At 50.3% G+C, this 25,037-nt stretch overlaps 1 protein-coding gene across 1 annotated transcript; it reads left to right on the top strand.

Annotated features, from left to right (window-relative positions):
* The first annotated feature begins 389 nt into the window (after positions 1-389).
* prr36a (proline rich 36a) lies at positions 390-24,900 on the top strand. Its single transcript, XM_056586069.1, has 6 exons — positions 390-631; positions 11,268-11,969; positions 12,237-12,330; positions 17,170-17,417; positions 17,590-20,043; positions 22,018-24,900. Exons 2-6 carry the CDS (start codon positions 11,390-11,392, stop codon positions 23,112-23,114), a joined length of 4,473 nt encoding a protein of 1,490 aa, XP_056442044.1. The 5' UTR covers positions 390-631; positions 11,268-11,389; the 3' UTR covers positions 23,115-24,900.
* The last annotated feature ends 137 nt before the right edge of the window (positions 24,901-25,037 follow it).

Below are 25,037 nucleotides of genomic sequence, written 5' to 3'. Positions count from 1 at the left end.
CTATTGTGGACTTGTACCATAGCAAACTAGACACTCGTTCCCAGGGCCTTGCCAATCACATTTCTGATACTCTATGTATTGGATTATCAATGATTTATGGATTATTATATTCATTTTAGTAGCTTGGAAGGATCATTCGATTGATGCAATGCACTTGTCATTAATTCAAAGCATGCTTTTGGAAAACGATAAAGCAGCCGAATGACAACGCAATGCCACAACCTGCGACGTACGGGTGTTTATATTTGACATCTCGCCTGCATAATGCGTGCTCTTGATTGGCCTAAAAGACATTCAGATTAATTTTTCACTTTAAAATTCCCCTTCAATCGCTCCCCGCGCTACTATATGGTCCCTCCCCCCTCCCCTCCTCCTCCTCCTGGGTCCTTGTCAAAGGGAAGAGAGAGAAGGAGCCCGCCGCTGCCGTTTGTTGCCAGTGAAACGTGGGGTGAAGGGAGCTCGAGAAAGGACGCCTGCCCTCAGACCGCAAAGGCTTCATTGTTAATCATCTGAAATTTACGTCGCTCGACACTTTGAGTGCATTTCAGTCACCGCCGAATTGAGAAGGAGGGCACTGTTTGTTCCCTCAAGAAACCAGAACCTGGGGGAAGCGTGCCTCGACGTTTGAAAGGTACGTCAATAACATCTGAGCGACATCGTAGCGGCGGGGTGAATTGCGTTGTTGACTATGCATCAACGTGTATCGGGTTCAAACGCTGTTAAACGCGTAAACTAGTGTATCCGTGGTTTTGTTTATTGTTACGGGCAGCAATTGCCCTTAGCTGCTCCCCATGAATGTCTCCAATATCTTCCATCTCTTAAATTTAATGAAAGCTTTTTTTTTTACAAGGCTGCACACCCGGGCTACTTGCAATAGCGAGAGTTTGTTGTGGGTTGAGATGATGGACGTTTAGCCTCGCGGCGGGTTATAATGGTTGGGCGGTGGTGTGCTTTATGTTTCCCCCTCGCGCTGGTTGCCGAGTGGTGCGTCGTGCGCAGCTTCGCTGTATCACTCAGCCAGCGTGCACGTTTGTAGTCGATTACATTTATTTTCCATATTTTGCGGTCATGCGTGCCAACACCGACCGCACAGACATCTATTGTTCTGTCACCCTCAAGTGGGCCTCTAGTTGCTTTGCTTCTGCTAAACCATGGATGATTTAGTGTGTGTCTATACGATTGTGGCTGGCTCTGTTCTTTCGAAGCCGCATAAATGTCATTAAAGCGTTCCTTCCATGTAGGGAAAAACAAGTCGCATTTGAAATGATATAGCCTGCAGCCAGTTTGAAGTTTTTCTTGTGAAGTTGTTGAGCAGGATATCACGTGAACACTACCACCAGAAGGCTTATTTTCCAATGGATGCCCCTGTTTTTGGTTCGGATAAGAACTGCTCCGATACGTTAATTATATACGGTCAATCTTAATCTAAAAGTTTTTACATTTCAATTGGCTGGCCTCCGTCAACCCAATAGATAATCCCACAAGACGTAATTGTATTATAGGTTTCTAACATGCTCTATTGTATAGTGGAGTCGTAATACTAATATACCCTACACTTGGATGGGACATGGCTGTGAGTACAGACTCTGTCCATGGATCCGGCGGTATTGGGGATAGTCACGTGTTATTTGGCTCTAAATCAACCTTGCATAACATGTTCATTTGGGGCGGGGGGGGGTTCTGAGTAGTTGTGATTTCCTCTCCTTGGCATCCGATTGTTTTTGTTTATTTTGGCCAACTCGTTGGGAAGTGGAGCTCAGAACGAGTCAGGTAGTCACTGAGCAGACCCTGGGGGACAAAGACTTGTTGTGGTACAACAAGTGTTGCCGGGACGGGAGCCTGGGACATTATGGACATTATCATGATGAAGGATACTACTGTCCATCAATATAATTGTTTTTCTTTATTGTAATGCAAATCTTAGAAAATCCCAGATGTTTCCATTTCCTCCACTGGAATCCTGAACTGTAGACTCCCCAACACTCTGAGAGGATGCTCTGCTCTCACTTCTAAAGATAGCCCGAGTAACCCGTTCAGCATCGGGCTAGCTGGCCATGAATGGCTCTCTGTGAGGAGAATTGGCGTCATGTACATGGCCAGGAACCCCTGATCTTCCTGTACATGAATACAATAATTTAGTATTTTGAGCCTCAATGGACTAGCTGAATAGTTTGAAACTGATGCTTCGTGTCTGTTCATAAAGAAGCAATCTGTTCACGTAAACAAATACTTTGACTCGAGGCTCCCAGAAAATGAGTTCATTCATCAATAGGCTGTTGCCCCCTCAACATGTTTGGTGGCTGTGTTAATTGGGTTCAGATTGGATGTTCACTGAGCATTTGGCTGATGGGAATTGCCTCGCTGCCCGCTGTGAAATGGCGTGAAATGCCTTTTAATTGACTTGTCAGTTTAATGTATTGGACAATGCATACCTCTCATGCTCTTCATGTAAATCTGCACAGTAAAATTGAAATGGCAACAGCCTGATGTATTTCTGTTCTGTAGTTCAGCATGTATGTCCCCAGTATATACACATTCCTCCTTGTTGTGAGATGACATGACTTTGCTGGGCTGATATGTTGACCGTATGGATCTGGGTGGCGTGCTCCAACCAGGATTGGATGTACTGTTGATATGCTTCAAGGTTTGAACGGGCGGGGAAACGCTTTGGGAATGCGGTCGGATCATTTCCATTGGGATGTTTTAAATTCACGCTGCAGCTGTGTGTTTCTGTGTGCGTGTCTGTGTGTGGAAACACAGGCGGTGACCTTGTAACTTTTGAGGAGCACATGACAGCCGGCAGGCCTTCTCAAACGAACGCTGCTCCAGGCGGAGCTGCCGTCACTCCAATCTGGGTGTGAGCGTTACTCGCGTCCGCCCCGCCTGGGTCGCGTCGTTCACCTGGCTGCCGACAATGGCTGAGATGCCTCCGCTCTCCTCTTCAGCTTGACCTGCTTATCTCTTGGCACAGTCCCTGTGTAGATAAATCCGGTGAAACCTGCTCAACCTGTCGGGGGTTTGGACTTAATCCACAATCCCCTCACGGAGGACCTGCCACAGCCTCACCCCTTTCTCTGCTAATGAGACATTGTATCGATCGTTTGAACGGCCGTAGGAGGCGACCTCCCCCGGTCTTTCCTAACAGTACCAGCGTAACAGCTGTGGGAGGGCGGCTCCGAAGTAGCGGCGATGGTGGCAGGTGGTGAATCGGTCTGGTCGTGTTTTGTGACATGGTGATTAACAGTGTGACTCCAGGCTTCTGCCGCCTCTCTGGCCTCTTATCTGGCCCCGTCAACAGAATGTGTTGAATCATAACGCGGGTCACAGTGCCACAGCCCGTGTGCTGTCCGCACATGGGGTTGTGTATGAGCGGACAATCTCTGGGGAGTCTATTTTCCTATTTGGTAATACTGAAGATTTAAACACTAGCCCTCAACGATTTAAACGATTTAAAGAAGGCTGATTGACCGGTCGATTCCTTATTTTGTTCTGGGCTGAACGGTCGTAACGATCAATGATGCTAAACAACATCCTCTGCCTGTACTCCAGGGTCGGAACGGACGGCCCAACCCTAGATATTAACTGTCGGGAGGGTTAGTGTCCACTTGGTCTTCGTATGCTGCTTCTCAGCTGCAGGTCGCACCCTGATCTGTCCAGAATGGTGTTCTCACAGAGTTGCGGCACATTCTGTCACCCGCCGGCTGGTCTGGCTGGGTGCCGGTCCCTGGTCTGGCTGGGTGCCGGGTCCTGGTCTGGCTGGGTGCCGGTCCCTGGTCTGGCTGGGTGCCGGTCCCTGGTCTGGCTGGGTGCCGGGTCCTGGTCCGGCTGGGTGCCGGTCCCTGGTCTGGCTGGGTGCCGGTCCCTGGTCTGGCTGGGTGCCGGGTCCTGGTCCGGCTGGGTGCCGGTCCCTGGTCTGGCTGGGTGCCGGGTCTTGGTCTGCGGCTTGGCTGTGGGACGGTGCCGTGAATGCCTGGTTGCCCTCGTCACGATGGGTTTGCCATTTACCCTTTTCCTGCCGATTTATATTGGCATGGCACAGTCAGAGACGCTGTAATTATCAAACCCACACCTCAGTGCTTTTTTGTATTTTGTCAGCTCTTTTTCGTGTGTTAGGCAACTGAAGAGCCGTGGGGTATGTTTGATGGCTTTAGCTTATAGCCTCGCACTTGCTTAACGGTCTGGCTAAAAACAAGCATATATTGCTTTGTTTAGCCTTCGTCTCAAGGTTTTCTGAGGTTAGCTGTGTCTTATAAGTTCTAAGTTGTAGTTGTTCTGGGTGTGTATTTGGTTAGGCATCTGATAGTGTATTTAGGTGGTTTGTGCCAAGATGCCCACAGGTTTTTGTGTGTGTTGTTAGGGTTGTGCCGTCAGTGATACGTGGGCTGGGTGTCCAGCCGGTCTGCGCTCACCAAGGACTGCGCTTTATGATCCAGTCCTCAGGCTCCTCAGCAGCATATCGACTATCTGCTGGCCGGCTGCCTGGGGAGCTGGCTAGCTACTGGACCAGATACAAGGGTCTTGCTAAATTGAAAGTACAATTCGGTTAAATAATTATTGGTATTTGAAAGAGCAGCGTTTCCTACGGTGTTGCTGCTTGTTGTGCTGTGATTCTGTCTGGTAAACTAAACGAATGATCTTTGAGACAATAAATCTCTCTACAATGGTGAGGTTTAACATGTTAATAATATGCAGTCCGATGTTATACAGCTGAACTGCCCCCCATCTACCTCACCCTGAATTGGCTTCTTGCACTCGTGGTTTTTCATCAATGGCCCGACGTAAATAATAGATCCACCTCTTAAGACCCTGTCCAGGCTGTGCTCCGGAGACCATCCGGTGTCCCTGGTCCTCCTCTCGGAGGTCTAGTCATTCAGGGCAGGCCTTCTAGTGCCAGCTGGCCCCCTGGCCCATCCTCTGGGCCCACCTAATCCCCGCCCACGGCCTACAGGGGCAGGGGGGGAGGGGGGGCGTTGCTTGATGAGCTGTACAGACAAAAGGGTCCAGCCCCCGCCCATCCCAGACCCCCACCGTCTCCGTGACATTGTGTTGTTTTACCGCCATTAAGACGCATGGCTTCAGTCCATGCACTCATTGTTTAACGAACCGCAAATGCTTGCCTCCAACAGAGAGAGAGAGAGAGAGTGAGAGTTTGAACAGAAGCTCACCTGCTGGCTGCAGGAGCATGTGTGTGTGTGTGTGTGTGGGGGGGGAGAGAAATTGATGTCGCCAATGGTAGACATAAGCCATGTGTTTTGTGTGAGTTTCAAACACACTGCGTGAATAAGCGTTATGCTAATATGTGTCAAGATGTGAACAAGGAAGTCATGAATATTGATGGGCAAACTGAAACGATGTGGTCATGCCCTAACTCTACCACCACACTCTAGTTCTACTGTAGCTCCCTGTGGCATCTCTTGGCCCCGCTGGCCGGCTGCCCGGCTGCCCTTGAGCTCTGGTTGAAGCCCTGCCATGGAGGGGGACAGATTGTAACCCACTGCCCTGCAGCCTTTTCAGGCCACTGCTTAGCCACTAGGCCGTCACGCTTTGATTATTCGCCAGCGACACAAAGGCTAACCGGCGAGTCTGCTTAACCCGTCGCCACACTCGACACACACCTCTTCCCGGGCTTATTGAGCGACGTCGTCATCAATTAGCACATCCTCCGTGTTCCCTATGGCATTGATTCAGCTGAGTTGCTTGCTTATCGCCCAGACCTGCGCAGTTCCACTGATGAATGGACACTTTTTTCTTTTTTTTAATGCACTGACTCAAGTGTGGATGATGTAGCGGCGGCGTAGCTATTAAGAACGCTCCTCCCAAGAAGAACCCCAGGCCCCCCAGACCAAGGACCTGGCACACCTCCAGTTTACGGCCCCCCCCCTCCCTCCAGTCTAGGGTATATTGTATGCACCAGTTGAGCTCAGGCGAGGTTGGGGGGGGGGGGGGGGTTCTAAATGGCTCGGTGTTCTCGGATTAGAGGATTATGTCATCCACACACTCCAAGCTCCTCGCAGGATGTTCACAGCGGATGTGGCGACAACTGTCTGAAACTCCCAAATATCTTGTAGTTCTTTAGATGATTCAAAGCAACCGATCCAAGATGCTCCTTTTGGGTTTGAAGTAGCCACCTTCAGATGGTTTAGAACCAGGTCTCCCATCAGCCGACAGTTGAAAAGGTGTCTGTGACTGTTTTTGGTCCATTGTAATTGGAGAAATGATTCCCCGTGAAACACAGACACTATCTGTGTGGTTTGCCTGCACCCTGCGGAAGCCCAGTGCTTGAAGAGTGTCGAGATGTAAACTATAATTTCCTGTGCACTCTGTTTTGCCGCAGCTCATATGGGGCGGCACTATCTGAGTTTCAGCCAGCAAAACGGTTCTTGACAACGCCGCTGCTGATTGGTCATTCGGTTGATTCATATCAAACCCCACTGTCGGGTCACATTTTATTGAGGGGGGGGAAATGATTCATCGAGTGTCCTGGCTAAATGCTAATTTTGTATAGAATGTATATATATTGTATACAACAGGAAGTACTGCACATGAGACATGGCTTCTGGTGACTTCCTGACCTGTTAAGGACCAGCTGGTGTGTAATCCTGAGGTGGTGTGGCCACACAGCCACAGCCGATGAGCAACAGCATCGTGTGTGTGTGTGTGTGTGTGTGTGTGTGTGTGTGTGTGTGTGTGTGTGTGTGTGTGTGTGTGTGTGTGTGTGTGTGTGTGTGTGTGTGTGTGTGTGTGTGTGTGTGTGTGTGTGTGTGTGTGTGTGTGTGTCGCCAATGCATGGAGAGGAAGAGATGGACCCAAATGGAAATGCCAAAGAAAGATGCGCTAAAACGGATAGACGGAAGCATGTGGCGCAAAACATTGATATGTGGAAAGAAACGAATGACGGCGAGAGAAGAGGTGTAAAAGGAGCCGTGCGTAGAGCGGTTAATAAATGGGTGGAACGAGAGCGTAGAGGGAAAGGGAGACTGTCCTCCAGCGCAGAGATCCAGTGTCCTCCCTTTGCACTCGGCTGATTGTCTCCTGCCAGTGTGCGGTTCTCACCAGCATGGCCATTTATGGTGAGATTGAGCCACGCACGCATTACTCCTCCCATGCCATGGACTCCCTTCACAAATACCTCCTTTTAATTCCTCCGGTATTTATTTGGAAGAGTTCAAAAACGTACTTGCAGGGTCTGTAGTCTTTTTTTTAAACCGGGCCCATGCCTCGTCAGGCACCTGAGTGCCTGTGCATAAACCGTGTGCCGGAACGCTGTGTAAACACGCTTGTGACTGCGTCTGAGCACATAAAATACCCTTTTTAGAGGGTGTATTTGTGATCTGGTGACAGCTGGCGCCCTTCAAACTTGAGTTTTATGTGATCCCAATTCTATAATGGGAACCAAGCTGAATTCTCTCTCTGCAGGAAATGCCATGTCACACAAATACTTTATTTATTTATTTCCTCTTCCTTTTCCCTCTCTGTCTGGGCCCCTCTCCTTTCCATTTCTCACTCACTCTCTCACAGTGCTTCACTGCGATCTGCTCTGTTCCCTCTGGTCGACAGAAAGTGCCTTGTGTGTGCGCAACAGATAATTAGTGAACGTCTTCTCGATGTACGTCTCCTTCGTGCCAGCCTCTCTGAGCACGGTCGTCTGTTAGCTGCCTGTAGGCTATTGGGCTATTTCACCCTCGATCATGGCTGTGATCAGTGTGGAGGGAATATCGGAGTGGAGAGGGTCCCTGGTGAAGGCCAATATTTGTTCTTGTTGCGTGTGGGCGTATTCTGTAGGCGCTCTGTGGGGCTGCAACAATATGCATTGATTATTTATTTTGGGCTGTGAATTCAGATTGTGAGAGAAGATCACAATATGCAGCACCCAGTGCTATTGGCTGTTTGTGTTCAATGAAGGAAGTGTGTCTGTCTGTGGGCAGTACACAGTTAAAGATTCTGTCTCATATTTAGCAGTGTTTTATTGGATTTGTTTCATTGTACCATGTATTGCCACTTTCCCCTTGCTCCATCTGCCCACATCTTAAACATTCCCAAGTCATGCTGTCACTAACAACCTCTCCCCATGCCACGCACGTACCAACCACGCTCTCATTCAAGCGGGTCACTCTCGCCCTTTCCCTCACTTCCGCACACTGTGTGTGTGTGTGTGTGTGTGTGTGTGTGTGTGTGTGTGTGTGTGTGTGTGTGTGTGTGTGTGTGTGTGTGTGTGTGTGTGTGTGTGTGTGTGTGTGTGTGTGTGTGTGTGTGTGTGTGTGTGTGTGTGTGTGTGTGTGTGTGTGTGTGTCCAAAGTAACCCCAACAGGATATCTCTTGATACTAATATCCCGTAGCCATTAACGGTATTGTATACTTTAATTTCTGATACGTTCATGTTATACTAGGCTGGGAACGGTTACTCGTCCTCAAACCGTGCAAACCTTCCCACGAGCACGAGTGTGTCTTCTAGCCCGCTTGGTCTTCTACGGAGTGAGCAGTCCCAACGTGGCTTCATCGGCTGTGCTTTACAACGCTGGCGTCCTGCCGAGGCCCGGCCCCGGCTCTGTTCTCCTTTAACATCCAGGCCGCGGGCACCAGGGTCGGGGTTTTATAGAGGCAGATGGATATCTGACATTAAACCCAGGAATCGGTGTCACCCCCCCTCCTAGCTCGGATCAGCTCCCCCACCCGGACACCTCTCATCCCGCTCCTCCTCGGTTGGAACAATGCATTCCTAACCTCGTTCTACCCCGGCTCGCTCGCTCTCTCGCTCCCTTTCCCTGCAACCAGTCCAAATCCCTCCCCCCTCGTGCTGTAGACACAGTATTAAAACTGACCTATTTTGTCTCCCACCTCTTCCACTGTCTGGACAGAGCCTGATTCAGAGGGGGAGAAGGCGGGGGGAGAACAAGAGATGGGGATGAGACTGATGTAATTAAAGTGCAAGGAGAGAGGGAGAGTCATGGGTTTTAGTAGACCGTCTTCATAACAACGGGAGGAATGCAAATAAGGGCAATGTTTTTCATCCACTCATGTAAATCTACGTGCACACATCGTCTAGTCTTCAGGCTAACTTTTATCTCGGCTTGTTATTATGGCTTGATCTGGTTCTCTGTCATACTATACTCTACTGTACCGAGCTAATTTTCATAATAGCCGCGCGGCGCTAGCAACGGAGAGGTGCCCTGACTAAGGTACCAACACTTCCTCGGGCTGCGGTGTTTGTTATGCTAACGAGGACTCGGTGGAATGCTTTGGATTCAGATACAATGGAGGTTCTCTTTTTTGTTTGATGAAAGACGTCACTCCATATTTTTGTTCACACCAAGCAGCCCTTCTGGTGCTCATTTCCAACTAATTGAATGTACAAAGGATTACAAGTGTCTTTTCAGCCACCGTTTGAGGCTGGAAACTATCTAAACTACCATGAGGTGTGGCATGCTGGTTGTGTTGTGGTTTGGATAGGACGTCTGGGCTTCTTTATTGTTTTCTTTTAATTGAGGGAACACTTGGGTTCGACTTTCATACCAACTACTAGCCTGTAGAATTCCATGGTTGAAGAAGCTGTCATGCGAGTCCCATTACCTCCCCCCCCAACCCCCACTCAAGCCTCCTGTAATGGACCGTGACTAAAGGCTATTCTACCCTTTATTCAAGCATTTACGACGCTTTGACGCCGGTTCACCCCATGCTTTTGGAAACCTTTTGATACTCCCAATTTTCAACCAGTTTTGTCACTATTCCTCAAAAATTAAACGCATCCCTGAATCAACATCGTCCGGGTAGGCTGGGAGTGGGATTTCAATTTTATAAACTAATGAATAACCCGATCTCCCACCAGGGCCACTCAGGCAACTCCTAAACAAGTGACTTGTTTGTTTATTCTCCTCTCCGATCCAACCCACAACAATGGGTTTCAGGTGAGCCCGAGTGATACCGTTTTCCTGAGAACACGGTAACACGATCTGGAGGAGGGAGAGCCAGCTCTGAGAAGGTGTTTTGTGAGCGAGGAGAGCGGCCGTTGGAGTTAATGTTTAGCCATGGAGGGCCAGGGTCTGCAGGCCGCCCTGCCGACTCGCTCTGTATCGATTTCCGTATAAACCGCTCGTCAGCAGGAACGCTCAACGTTTCCACAGAAGGGGAAACGTGCCAAAATGGTTTTCGCTTAGCGTTCTCTGTACTCCATCACACTTCAACAGAGGCTGCAGGAATAACAAACTAAAGCGAGCGGTGAAGGGATATGGTGCCAAAATCAGTCTACCCCCCCCCCCCCCCCCCACATGCATATTGAGTATTACATCAATAGGACATCCGCAATGAGATTCATAAGAATGTGTTTTCAATCGCTACATTAAAATGGTTTCATATGCAACCAGTTTTGTGGGTCTAGACTCTGAAGTCCTTATTCAGGGGGTATATAATGAGTATTCATGGGTTTCTAAATCATACATTTGTCACTGAGAAGAATGGGGATGGGGGGGGGGGCAGGGGTTCAAGCCCTTACGCCCCCAAACGCCCTGTAGGGGGCACAGGGCGTGTGGGGCACTCCATCCCCGACCACACAAACCATTTACTGGAAGAGTTCCCTATGAGGTTGGAGTGGGCTGGGGATGGGCCAACCGAAACCAGTGTCTGAGGGATATCACGGAAACTAAAGAAGAGGAGGTTGGCGTATGAGGGGAACTGAGATGAATTGGGGAGACCTATAAAGGCACACAATAACTCAAGTTTGAGGGCTTCCATTGAGGCCTTCAATCGGGACACAAGATGGCGTGTTGGATTCGGACTGCTCATGCTGTGGGCTGCTGGTCATCTCCTCAAAAGATTGTGAAACTCCCCCTGTGCCGTCACTCAAAACCACAACTCCGTCCCTCCCCCTTCCCACTCAATGTCTCCAGTCAAGCCTTGTGGTTATTCGAATCCTGCAACATATAATGTGATCTTTCAGCCTTTTACCAGAATTGTTTTGTGGCGGTCGCTCATGCTCTCCCGGGTCTTATGCTGGAGTAGTGTGTCCCACTAATGTTTTTCCTGCACTTCCTGTTATTCCTGTTCTCAAAAATTCCTGTGAGGCCCAAATGAGTTTTGATTTGGCCTAGTGAGGGATGATGGACAAAACTGCTGCATCATTTAGAGGCAGCAGTCTCGCTGTGGCGCCCGACGCCTAGGTTAAACGAGGGCTCTAATGATGTACTATTGGACTTCATCAGTAACACACATTTGTTTTATATCGCGTGGCGGTTATCAATAATGCATGTTTCCTTTTGTGCTTTTGTATTTTGCAGTGTGGAAACTATATAGAGCAGTCAGGGCTTCGCCAAGGCATCTCTGAGCATCCGGAGCAGCTGAGCAACTCGCTGCGTTCTTTTGGATCAAGACGCTCGCAACCCACGGGCCTCAGGAGGGGATGAAACCGGATGGGGTGACCATGGAAACAACTGAGCCCATGGAAGCCTTAGTGGGCGCAGAACTGACCTCCTCCCAGGTTGCGGCAGTGCCGGCCGAAGAGAAGGGGTCCGCGGCGTCTCCGGATGAAGAGGTCCAGGAAACTGCAGCGTCGCCCCCCGCTGGCCAGGAGGGCAACGACACGCCTGCCATTGCTGAGGCCGAAGTCGAGCCGAACGACGCGCTTAAATTGAAGCCCACCACCACCGTCCCCTCTGCTGTCGGAGGAGGAGCAAAGACCAAGACCCAGACCAAGGCCCCTTCTACACCATCCAGGCGCCCAGGAACCGTTCCGAGCCGAGGGGTGAACGGGTCCCAAGCAGCATCTAAGACAACAGGGCCGCTGCCTAAGAAGCCTGCAGCCTTAGCAGCGTCCTCTGTCCGAACCCACACGGGAGTAGCGGACAAGAAGCCCGCGGGCAATACAAGAGTCACCTCTGCCCCTGCCAAGGTGGCCAACGGTGGCGAGGGGTCACTGTCCAACAGTATCCCCAAGAGGGCCCCAGCGGGGCCTGTAAACGGAGCCAGGCCCAGGACCACAGGTGAGGGGTTTCTCCAGGGCATGGCGTGGCCATCATTGCTTATTGTTTATTATTAGCATCATCATGATGGGAAGATTTACTATAAGAAGGTTAACAATTCTGTACATCATGAGTAATGCTATACCTGGTTTCAATACCTGGTGTCAAATGATCAGTCTTTTATATTAGCCCTGCATCAGTGACTTGAATCGGAGATGGGCATGTGTCTTTGTGGAGTGTCTTGTTGCAGTGAAGTTAAATCCGTCTTCCTTCCTTCATTCTTCTCAGGTCCTGCCAGTCGACCAGCCACCTCCACCGTCCCCAAACCCAGCAGCTCTACTGGGGCCAAGCCTGAGAGGACAGCCATTACCAAGGCAACCAGGTATGCCTTGCCGGTCATCCATTACATACCCTGAATATTACAGGGAATTTAGGGATACTTGTTTGGGGACATTGTCACAGTAGGTCTGACTACGACATATGCCACAAACAGAAATGCATATACACTGACTGCCCAAACATAGTTGCTGCCAGACAAGAACTAATCATATTCAGTATCAGATTACAATTTTTTTGCAGTTGGTTTTCGGTTCTAGTTTTTAATAGTTAAGCTATTTTACCAAACTCGATTGCGTGTCAATGGCGTGTCTTTCGTCTTTGCATAAAAAGTAGCATCTATCTACCCCGGTAAGGTCACAAATGAGATTGACCAATGACTGGCCAATCTCTATGCCCTAGAGATCCGGAACCAACCTCAAAGAGCGCTCATTCCCGCCCGCGATCCTATGTGATGAAGGGATGACTTTGTTTTACATCGCTGCCAGAAAAACACCCACAAAGAAGGACCTCTATTGTGGCCTGTCTGGGTTGTTATCGGCTCGGGTTTGCACTCTACTGAGTCACTACGACGGGAATAACCAAAGACTTGGAGGGCCTTAGTGCTCAGAGCTACGCCGAAGAACACGGGCTTTGTCCAATCTAAGCACTTCAGTTAAACTCATTTTAAAAGGGATGAAGGAAAGAAAAAAGGCCACGTCTTTGGTTTGGGTTTTGGGGGTGCCGTTTACTGTTGACCTCCTCTGATTTTCTGAGTTCTCTCGGGTGTCTTTGCCAAAATGGCAGATTTTGCAATGGTGCAGAGGGAATTTCAGTTGTCAAAACATCTCGGTAACCGCTTTTATTATGACGTGTTTAAGTGCCTATACTAGAGGGTTGTCATTATTTTAAAATCCCAACTGGTCAGGGGAACATATGCCAAGGAAGTATTAAAGCAGTTCTGTCAAATTATATTAGGTTTAGAGAAATGTCGATATACATTTACACTGCAGGTGAAGGACTCAATGGATATTGATAAAGATGATCAAGTCAACATAAATATGTCCTTTAAAGCCTTTTGTGGCTGACTGACAGATTTTGGGGCTGTACAAACACAATATATTTGACTTGACTTAACCGGAGTTACAATTCAGTAGCGCAATGTAATGGACACTTATTTTCTGAGGGACATTTTTATTAAGTGTGTGTGTGTGTGTGAGAGAGACGCACCTTGTGTCAACACCAGTGCTAATTTGAACTCTATTCGTTTTCACTGTCACCATGGTAACGCATCAGATAATACGGGGCAGGAAGTGAATTATTCCGGACATGAACAACAAGATGACAAGGCCTTAAGGGCTTTCACTAACCAGATGAGACAAAAAATGTAAGAGTTCTAAAGATGGTTAAAACGTCTACTTGGTAAATTAATGTCATAATCTAGCGATCTAAAGGCAGGTTCAAGCACTTTATTTGCCTAACACACCTGTTCCACAGAGCTCTGCTTTCCCAGATGAGTAATCATTGCAAAAACCACAAACCTATTTTTTAGGGATCACATAACTGAAGGTAATAGGCTCACTGCTGTGTCATCCCATACTGCTACCTTTGTTGCCATGGTAGCATGGGACGGCCAGGTCCCATGACGGATCAACGGTAAGACTTCAAAGTACCAACCCTTTTAGCTGTGTGATGGATCACCAGCCAATAACCAGCCAAGATCAATCCTGAGTGGCGTCATAAGTGGCCTATCACGGCTCAACACTACACACTGAGGTTCAATCGTAATGTTCTAACCGCGAGGGTCCCCTCAGTGTCCTTGTACCCTCTGGATAATCCATCTTTGTCCTGGCCCCTCCCCCAGCCTGCATATGTTCCTGCTCTCTCCATCTTTCTCATGGCCTGCTCCGCAAGGCGTTCAGGTAGACCCACCCTCCCTCCTCGCTGCATCTCAGACAGCAATCAATAATCAGACGACTTAATCTACCCCCTCCTCCTCAGCCTCATTCCCTCCTCTGCTGCTTGATTCATCCAGGCCCGGCCCCTGTCTCCTCTCATTCTTTCTGGCTTTGAATAGTGCGTATATTATGACGATGATGATGGGGCCCCGTTACTAGGGTTGCCAGAGCCAGCCACAAGGTTCTTGGTTGTACAATGCTGCCTGGTTTTGCCAGTCTTGTGTGTTCTAGATGAAATTACAATACTTGCAGTCAAACAAACATGCATTAAATCAGTGGATATCATTTAGTGGATCAACTGGCTAAATTGATGCAAATTTAATGGTTCCTAAACAGCTTAGGTGATTCTCTGGGCCCAGTTCCGCATCTGGACGTTGTGTTGTGGGTCATATTGTCTGTCTGTTTTCAACAGTCCTCTTAGACACTGTGTGGCTAAACCACCAATTAAACCAACCCGTCATAGATGTTAAGTATGCGAATAACACTTATTTTCTGTTTCTGACAGCTGCTTCATAAGCTGTCACTGTGCCAAGTGCTTCAGAAGAGCAGAGTTTTAATGGGTTTTCTGTAGTGGTTGCTAGGCTGCACCATGCCGACTTGGCGTGCAGTACTTTTATTATGGAGGAGCCAACTGTAAGCAAACACAGGCGCCGGGAACATGCCCTGCCCTCTGAGAGCAGGGGGAGACCTGCTGGTTTTGGATGCTTTACAAGACCAACATTGTATTGTCATGGTGATCTCTTTCCTGTGTGTCATATATTGCCCCCTCTTCTGTCTGTTCAGCCCCTTTCACAGACGCATTCTATCCTATAACTATTCCGGAAGCTTTCCTGCATGTGTGACTGGAAACAGGGATCGATATTCTGGGAAATCTGCACTGGCAATTTTCCCTGACACACTTTCAGATCACTGCCATAACAGTATGTTCTATTGTTCGCAGACCAAACTGAGCATTGAATGCTCGTTGTTGTATTCTTTGAGAATAGTGCTCTGCGTTGAAATTGAATGTCTTGGATTACGTTTTCCGTCGGCTGTTTATACTTGCCGTGACGGAAATTTGCTATTTTTTGAGAGAAAGAAGTATAGTTGACTTTGACTGAAAGGGGAATGACCACGTGAGGTTTGTTTAAAACACTTCATGTGGAGTATTCGAGGGGCCTCTCAGTATTTCAATGGCCAGTGGTGTTCTTTGAAGGGTTTGCATCCTATTATTGAGCTTACAACAGAAGACTCATGAAGAAATGGAAGGATCCTTGTCTCTTATTGGATTGATAGATGGATGGATGGATAGGAAGCCGCTCTTGACGTGGAGTTCATGACTAAGCCTGGTGGTTATAATCCAGGGAACTAAACGGTGGTTGTTGTTGTAGTCCCAGTGTACAGCCCTCTGTCTGGCAAGGGGAAGAGCACTGCTGCACTGCTGAACCTGGTAACCTCATCGTAATGGGAAGGGAAAATGATCCGGGAATGTATGCTGATTTAATAGTCAGGAAACCATTACATACGTCTACCTCTACTCACCTTTTGTGATAATTATTTATGTAAAATTAGTCATTTTTTTAGAAATGATCAGAACAGAAATGTAATGCTAGCCATAACCATAAAGCAGACGCCCATTCCTCATTGACCAGACTGCAATGTCCTACAAACCGACTATAGGCTTTCTGAATCCCTTTTTCAGGGCATCTTGTCGGTGTGAAGTAGTTTCATGCAGATGGGATCTTCTATGCCATTGACAGCTTTAGTTAATTTGTGCTTAACTTGCAAAACTTAAATAGTTAAAAAGATACATTTTCATTTGGAATACAAAGATGCAGATTGTGAGGGGTGTTCAACCAGGGAGAAAATGCAGCTTGAGGTTTATCCCAATGACACTGTTGGAAGGGTCACTAGCTACTGCAGCACATATATCAGGCGCTTTATTACTATTTGTGAGATGTTGCTGAATAGGGCGTTTTCGTGTACAAATTGGACAGATTATTCTAGGTCACTGGTTCTCATAATCCTTAAATGGTAGTTTCTATACTTTGAATGTGGTCCAACCTTGTTTACTTGTTTTTTGCAGATTGATGATGACCTCAAAACCTTGGAGAAAGCTATGATTTTATAATGACTTAAAACCAAAAACATATATTATGCTTACTTTAACAAGTAGTTGCAGGCCCATGCAATGTATTGTTATCCTTTACTGATTCAGAATGTTGTCAAAGTCAGCATTGGTCCAAAAGGTTAATAAGTCAGCATTGTGCTAATTTGGATGGAACTCTGCATACAAAGTAAGATGTTATGATAATAACGACCATTGTTCATAATCTACTGCTGGGTCAACTGCTTTGTTGGTGGCTCTCCTCTTTGTGGGCCTTCATCCCCCAGCCTACGTTAGGGTTTTGATCCTTCGCCCTGCTTCATATTGTCCTTCTTCTCCCTGAAATTCCTCCTTCTTCTCTCTCTGCTCGTCTCCCTCCCTTCCTCGCTGTTTACCGCGCGGTTCTAATCTCTACACCATTTTCTTCCTCTTCTCATTCGATCATCGGCCCACTCCTTCCTGCTCGCTCGGAGGATGAGCTGGTGACTCGGAGGCTGTTGGGGCGCGGTAGTAGATGGATGGGTTCCTAAAGTGGTTCTTCGTATTTTGTACTTTGGCAAATTGGATTTGTGGGTCAATATGATGCAATTCCAGCCTTCATGTGTGCTTGTAATTGCAATGCACATGATGGTGCAGGTGTCATGTTACAAAAGGGTGTGTGTGTGTGTGAGGGGTCTGATTCTGCTGCATTTCTATTATTGTTAGGGTTGCAGATGCTTTTCTTCCAAGGAACTTGACCATTTTTAAGACGCATGAACTCAATGTGCAGGTAGCTGTGGCGCATCTCAATGATGGCTCTTTTGTTTTTGATGTTCACCAAACATTGATCAGCCATTCTTGTCTTTCCTTTTGCCTTGGTTAGATCGGTTAGTACCACCGCTCCAACCAAGACCACCGCTCCAACCAAGACCACCGCTCCAACCAAGACCACCGCTCCTACCAGGAACACCGCTCCTACCAGGACCACCGCTCCAACCAGGACCATCGCTCCAACCAAGACCACCACCACCACCAGACCTTCTAAACCGGCCCCCTCCAGACCTGTGGCGCCCTCTACGGTCAGAGCCACAGCAACACAGCCTCCCAAGACATCCTCGGTTCTTCCGAAAGGTATGTGGAATTGAACATTTAAACATGGCCTGTTATTGGCTACCTCTGTTGTCCTGGTCAGATTCCTTCCCTTAAAAATAACAGACCTGCATTAGACCTACAAGATGCATCCGTTTACTCTGAATGCTCGGATTGCATCAAATTAATTCATGTTTTTTGGTCGTCGCCACAGATGTGGGCAGCAGGCCAGCCTCTGCTACTGGGCCAACGGCCAAGAAGCCTACGCCCTGGACGTCTTCCAACCCAAAGAAAGCGGAACCGACCAAGGCCGGAGCCAGGCCCGACCCGCCCTCTAAGGGTCCAGCTACCCCCAAAGCCGTGGATCCCAAACCGCAGCGCCCCAAAACCCAGGAAGCCGCTCTCAAACCAACGCCTACAAAGAAGTTGGTGGTCAGCTCTCGGCTGCCTGCCAACCCCAGAACACCCCTGGCGGCCAAGCTGCCGCCCGGTGCCGTGTCACAGGCTAAACGTGGCCCCAAACCCACCCGAGCAGTCCAGCCCATTGCCGTTGCCAAGAAGACCCAAGAGAAGCCCAACGCCGGTCCAGCGGCCCTGCTGCCAGATGCCCCCGTCGCCCTCGCCACCGGCGCGGCGGCGATGGCCGTAGACGCCGTCGTTGGGGAACCCAAGGAAGGGGGTGAGGCACAAATCTCGACCGCTACCCCCCTCGAGGACCTCCCCGCACCGCCTTCTGCCGGAGACCCGCCGGCACCGATGGCTTCTGCTCCCTCTCTACCGAGCAGCCCGGCCTGTGCCGCTCCCCCCCTGAAGTCTCCCTCCGCAGGCCCAGAAAGTACCGAGCCCTCAGAGCCTGAACCCCCGGCGGCCGTCCTCCCAGCGGAGGTCTCCGTTCCGGAGGATCCGGCCGTGGGGCAGGAGGTTACGGCGGGGCCCGCGTCAGCCTCCAACGCCCAGCTGCACGCACAGACCCCCCGCCAGGCCGCCGCCGCCTCCAACCTCAACGAGGAGGCGCAGGACGAGGAGGACGAGGAGGAACGGGAGTTCAGCCTGCCCGTGTCCGTGTCCGAGATGAGCGGGACCACCCAGGCCACGGAGGAGTCTCGCCCGGGGTCGGCCGGTCCCCTCGGCGGCGCAGGGGCCGCCTGGAGGGCCGGCGGGGCCCTGCTCTCGGAGCTGGACTCGGAGGACGTCAGCGGGAGCCAGCAGGGGGCGTCTGAGCTCAGCGCGCCGGGAGTCCTGGAGGGCACAGAGAGCACGGACGACCTGGGCGACGGCAGCCTCAAGGGGGCGTCGGTGGGCTCACCAGACCTGGAGAAGGTCCCGGACATACCGGCCCACGATCTGGACGGGGAGGACTACGAGGAGGAGGACCGCGTCTACGACATGGACGTGGGTTCGGAGCGGGCGGAGGCGCCCTTGAGACCCCGGCACGACAACGAATTCAACGGCGGTGCTGGCGGTGGTGGTGGTGGTGGTGGTGGGGAGGAGGACGACGACGACGTGGAGATGGCCAGCGAGGCGGTGACCGAGAGCGGCTTGGAAAGCTACGGCAACGCCGATGAAGACGACCTGGCTGAGGACGAGAGACTGGACAACCTGAACCGCGCGCTTCCCCCGCCTCCTCAGCTGCCGGACGCTCAGTGGGCCCAACCGCTCGGCCTTGCCAACCCCTGGGCACAGCCCCTTCAGGTCCAGCAGCCCCTGGACCAGGCGGCCCCAAACAGCCCCACCGCAGACCACTGGCAAGCGGACGCCGAGACCCCGACCCAGTCCCCAGCCCATGCATGGCTGGAACTGGGCTCCGCCCCCTTCAGCCCTGAGATCCGCGAGGTTTCCCCACCGTCCTCGGGCCAGGACGATCCACCGAGAGCAGAAGACCAGCCCGAGACCGATCCGTCCGGGTCCGTGCCGATGCAGACCCTGCCCTCCGCCACCAGTGCCGGGCCCGCCATGTCACTGGGTAGCGACATCAGCACCCCCGAGGAGCTCAAGGACTATAACCACGCAGAGAAGCCCCAGACGGACCAGGGCACGGCCACGGGGGAGCCCCAGAGCCTCCCAGACGGGCGACCGGGAAAGGTGAATGCGGGAACGGCCGCCTTCACGGAGCTCCCAACGGTCAGCCCTGCTTCCCCCCAGGCCTCGTCCTGCTCCTCCACCGAGGAGGAGGCCAGCGACACGGAGGGGGAGGCCCTGCTGGACCTGGGGATGGTCAACAGCTCCTTCGACAGGCAGCTGCTGGCCCAGCGGCTGGCCCAGCGCTGCCTCTCGGCTGTGGAGGAGGGGGAGGAGCTGCCCTACGGCGTCGGGGCCCTCTCCCCGCCGGCCGAGTCTGCGTTCAACGCCACTTACAGCGACTCTGCGACACCCGGGGACGGTGCCCACAGCCCCGGGATCTTCTCCCTGGAAGAGCGGCCCGAGCAGGCCAAGGAGGAAGGCCCCTGCCCGGGGGCCCCGGCGCCACGGCCCCTGACCCAGCCCCGCTCCCCGGAGCACAACTACCTGCAGTGCGGGCAGCAGGAAGCAGACGAAGACGCAGTGTACGGATTGGAAGGCGTCCGCACTTCCGGTACGGAAGCGCGGACGCGAGGTGACGACGACGATGAAGAACCCCAGCCTCCATACTACTCGGCTATCTGTGAAAAGACTGAGAACTGTTTTTCAGGTAACGTATAGTAGCCGGGAGTCCCAAAGAGCTGTGCTTGTATCTACTCTGCCCAACGCAAGGCTCTATAAACAAAAAAGGAAATGTGTTTTAATCAATGTCATTGTCTCCTCCTGAAGTATCGTGGGTGGCTGTGATCAGAGTCAAAATTTAACAGAGAGCAAAAAGAAAGGGAAGTAAATACAGTGCCATTTTCCCTCTGGTATATCCTTTCCCCTTACAAATTATATGGCTTAAACTCCTGTATGTGCAATTGCTACTATTTACTATTACAAGATCTGTATGTGTGTTATTTTGGTAATTAACACTGCATTATCCTGTCACATCCAGCTGCCATATAATGACTGTTTACAATTTAAAATTGAAAAAGGAATAGAATGTTGACCCTGGGGAAGAAAATGCAATGCGGTCAGTAAATCGTGGTGTTCCCCTTAATATATTTCTCACCCCATCTTTTTTACTATACAAAGAAAAATGTATTTCCATTTTTGCAACTCCTTCCCCCACTACTCCTATTCTTGCCTTGCACTTTAAAGTTTGAATATACCCTTCGCCTTTCCCCCTCATTTCTGTTTGTCCATATTTTGGAATAATGAAACATAACGCTTTAAATAAAGATTAGACATTTTTTTACCATTAAGTGCTCTCTTCCTGGACAGCTTTATTTACGTGTGCAGGGGGTTCAAGTGTGAATGGAAAACAAAAGCTCTTGATCACTGAAACCTGAGGGGGAAGCACGGTGCAAGCAACAACATATTTCATAGTTTGGATTGTAGTTGCATCATAGTTTCAGAATCGATAGATGCAATAATTGTATTTTTTTTTAAATCAGACACACCCTTATAAAAATATCCATAATTTATCATAACAAAAAGCACTTGCTTGCATGTTCTCGGGTCTAAATGAAGACGTGGACTCCCTGTCCCCCGTCCATGCAGGGGGGCAATGGTGCTTTCTGTATAGTTTGACCTCTGCAGCTCTCCTGCACAACCCCTCAGTCTGCAGAGACCGACCAGGAACCCTTCTGACGGGCTCAGACCCGGCCCTTTTGTTCTGAAGGAACCCGCCTTCAGACACTACAAAGACCTTCAACAAGACTATTTACTTGGACAACGCAATCGATTACCGGGCCAGTTTTCTGTTTTTTATCTGTTTGTCTCTGGTGCTTTTGCTGGCTCTGGCTGATTCATCTCTCCTACTGTCCCCCTGGGGAAGTCACCGTACGCATGGTTGCACAAAAGACACCCTTGGTTCTGGGACTTTCAGCCCTAAAACTATATATTTAATGCTAACCGTATGTAGGTTTATGAGCAGGCTTATAATTGAAGTCCAAGTGAAGCCAGGATTGTTTCTAAAGGCAAACTATTTGCCGCTTGGCTCCTTTGTCACCGTTTGTGTATGACTGCATGGATGACTTGCCAGGCGAGCATGAGGCTTTCTTTTTGCAGTGGTTAACAGTCTTTCTGGTTGTCACTTTCTCACTTTATTGTGGTAGCATTTGCATATACAGGATGTTGCTTTGTTTTTGCACACACAGCTTTTTTTTTTTTTCTCTTTCGGGTTTCACAAAGTAAAAATAATGAAAAAGGAATGCTTTCTTTTGCTCTCTGCTTAGATATGATCTTCAACTATCCCCCACCATCACGTTACTTTAGCTGGTAACTCATCACGATACTCTGGTGTTGAATCTTTAAATGCACAACCTGAAATACGGGCACTTGCAAGGCTTGCATGTTAAGAACCCAAGGTCACTCAAAAGTATCAAAAGCCTAGCTGCTGTTCTGTTGCTTATGTTTATGCCTTGCATGACAGTTTCATGTTATTTACTATGCAGTTGGCATCCATTTTGCCTTTTTTTCAGCCTCGCTGCTCCCCTGCTGCCTGTCACACTGTAACGCCACGCTACCGTGATCTCCCCCCCCCCCCTCCTTCCTTCTCTCCCGCTTCCCTCTCTCCCCCCTTTTCCGTACGCAGGGCTCAGCACGCTGCCCCAGCCCCACCGCAGACGGAGAGGCCAGCCCCCCCAACCGTCCACAGCGACCCGCTGTGACGTCATCATGCCCCGCGGTGACCTGGGGATCCCCACGCCCCGGCTGACCTGCGCCGACCTCCCGCCCAGGAACGCAGGCGGCCTGCAGGCCCGCAGCCCCCAGTTGAACAGGCTGGCCCAGCACCAGAAGCAGCTCCTAGAGCTCCAGCAACGCAGGGATCTCCAAAGCCAGCCTGCCGAGGAGGCAGAGGTGGAGAGAACAGAGGAGCTTCATGATAAGGAGGAGGTAAAGATACGGGAAGAGGAGGAGGAGGAGGCGAGGAGAGCCGCAGAGGAGACGGAGGCGGCGAGGAGGAAAGCTGAGAAGACGGAGGAGAGGAGGAAAGAGGAGGTGGAGAGGCAGAGGAGGGATCAGCTGCAGCTGCAGCTCCAGCAGCAGCAGGTGGAGCTGCAGCAGAGGCAGCAGATCATGCAGTGGCAGCAGGAGCTGGAAGGCCAACAGGCCCAGGCGGCGGCGGCGGCCTCCTTGCTCCTGTCCCCCTCCTCTGGCCTCTGCACCATCTACGAGGCCCTGGAGACCAGCGAGGAGGAGATCGAGGAGCTGAGGGCCGACGAGGAGCAGACGGAGGGACGGCAGCTCACGGGCAACGACGTTCACCTGGAGCGCGTGGCGTCGGAAGACTCTGACTCTTCGCTCTCGTCCCAGAACCCTCCCTCGCCTCCCCCTCCTCCCCCGCAGCCCGATTCCCCCCGTACACCCAGCAGGCACCAGCACCACCACGGCCAGCCCCTCGACTGGGGCCAGAAGGTGGACATGGTGCAGCAGCTGATCAACCAGAGCCTCCTGCTCACGGCCGAGGGCTGCTGCTGCGCCTCCTCTTCCTCCCCGCTCTTCCTGCTGCCGGGCGGCGCCGGGGGCACCCTCAGCCCCCTGGAGAGCAGCCTCTGGCCCCGCCTACTGCCCCCGCTCACCCCGCCCTCCTCCGCTACCGTCACCTCCGTCAGCAGCTTCTCCCCCGAGACAGCCGGCAGCGCCCCCCAGGGGGACTGGACGGTGGTGGAGCTGGAGACGCATCACTGAGGGGGAGGGCGGAGCCGCTGCCAACACTTTAAATACCCTTTTGCTTTAGCACGTTAGGAGTAGGTATTAAGTATTGCAACACATCCAGGGCTGTTCCCTCACGCTCTACCTACATCTTGTCAAGCAAATACAGACACGCATGCGTAACCACACATCCACTCACACACACACATCCACGCACACACCTATAGACACACAGAGGCCACACACTGACTGCACTGGGGCTGATGCATGCATACAACAAGGTGTATTTTATATGTGCAATTTATAAACTACAGCGTAGTTATTATACAGGGAAGTGCGTCGACGAAGATAAACTAGTACGTAGTGATGCTCAGGATAACTCACACAGACACACACACACACACACAGAGACAATAGGTGTGTTTCCATCCCCCTGATTTTATGCAAACTTTGAAGTATCGAATCAGTAAACGGTGATGGAAACACCAAAATTCGCATAAAAATCCTCTAATTCGCAAAAGTTTATCCGCTCGCTTGAGGTGGTTTGTTAGAAATGCGAAAGAGTAAATTCGTAAAATGGGAGATGGAAACACACTTTTCGAAACAGCTGTGATGTAGCGAACTTTGAACACACAGGACTGACAGTCTTTCCGATTTCCGCATAACGACCGGCCATAGCAACCCTGCCGACATCAACGTGTAACGTCATCACCCTATTCCGCTCCAACTACTTGATGGAAACGCACCTAATTCAAATTACTTTTTTGCGAACTTTCTAAAGATTTGCATCACCTTTTTAGATGGAAACGCAGCTAATGACACCACCAACGCTGAGTGCATCACAAGGACTGCATCGGCTCTGTCTCTGTAATCCAACACTGGAGCCGTTGCGGTGCCGTTGCTAAGGACTGCTCGGATACATGACCCCATGGATGGAGTACACATATACTCCTCACACACTGACGCACACTGTTCGTACACCGTTTCACACTGATGATCTCATGTTCTTACTACTGACTGACCTGGATGGAACTGAGACGCACGCACACTCACCAAATGGCTATTATGCTGGGGATACATGAGTTAATTCTCCTGGGTATACTGTATTATTCCTCTGGTTTCATAGCAGCGTATGTAGCGAGAACTGGAGCCATGAGACTTGCTCATTTATTACATCAGACGTGTTGTTGTTGGCCACGAGTTTGGATTTCAGACTCACACTGGAGGTGCTTTCCTACTGATGAATGGTGTACTCTACTGAAGCTCGAAGAGCTCTTCCTTTCCTGGAAACTGATGCTTTAAATGCACTTTTGAAATTCCGTTCAGTTATTCAGCTCCTAGGTCTGAACTAGTGACCGTCTTGAGATGTCTATATAGCCGCCGGTATGTGGAAATGTGTTGAGGATGAGAATGGATGAAGAGTTTCGAATTATTTTCATACTAATTGTTGGATGATCATAAGTAAACCTGTAAAACTGTACTTATGAAGGACATATTTGGACATATTTTGGGGTGTGCTGGTGTTTGATACAAGACTCCTCCCTGTTTCTCTTCAGCGATACAGGGGTTTGAGTTACATGGTTAGAAAGGCATCTGGTACTCATTTATCTCCCTCGGCAGCTCTTTAACCCGTAAGCACAAGGCTCCGTAGCAGATCTCCCGTTCGTACCATATGTTGGCCACCTGTGAAGAGGTTGGAAGACGCAATATACTCTTGGGCGTGCCTGCCGATTTTTATTTTTGATGAAGTGTATATTGGACCATCGAGTGGGTGGTTGAAACCGGTTACTGCTGTGAGTGTGGTCATGTTGATCATGTCTGGAGGGTGGGAGGGTTACTGCTGTGAGTGGTCATGTTGATTATCATATCGGGGGGGGGGGGGGGGGGATATTCCAGGTAAATTGAGTAGATTCTTGTATGGTAAGACTGTGAATTATGGTACATTAGTTTCCGCTGTCC

This window comes from Gadus chalcogrammus, chromosome 3 (genome assembly GCF_026213295.1).
Source record: "Gadus chalcogrammus isolate NIFS_2021 chromosome 3, NIFS_Gcha_1.0, whole genome shotgun sequence".
NCBI classification, from domain to species: Eukaryota; Metazoa; Chordata; class Actinopteri; order Gadiformes; family Gadidae; genus Gadus; species Gadus chalcogrammus.
This window is presented reverse-complemented; position numbering and strand designations above follow the sequence as displayed.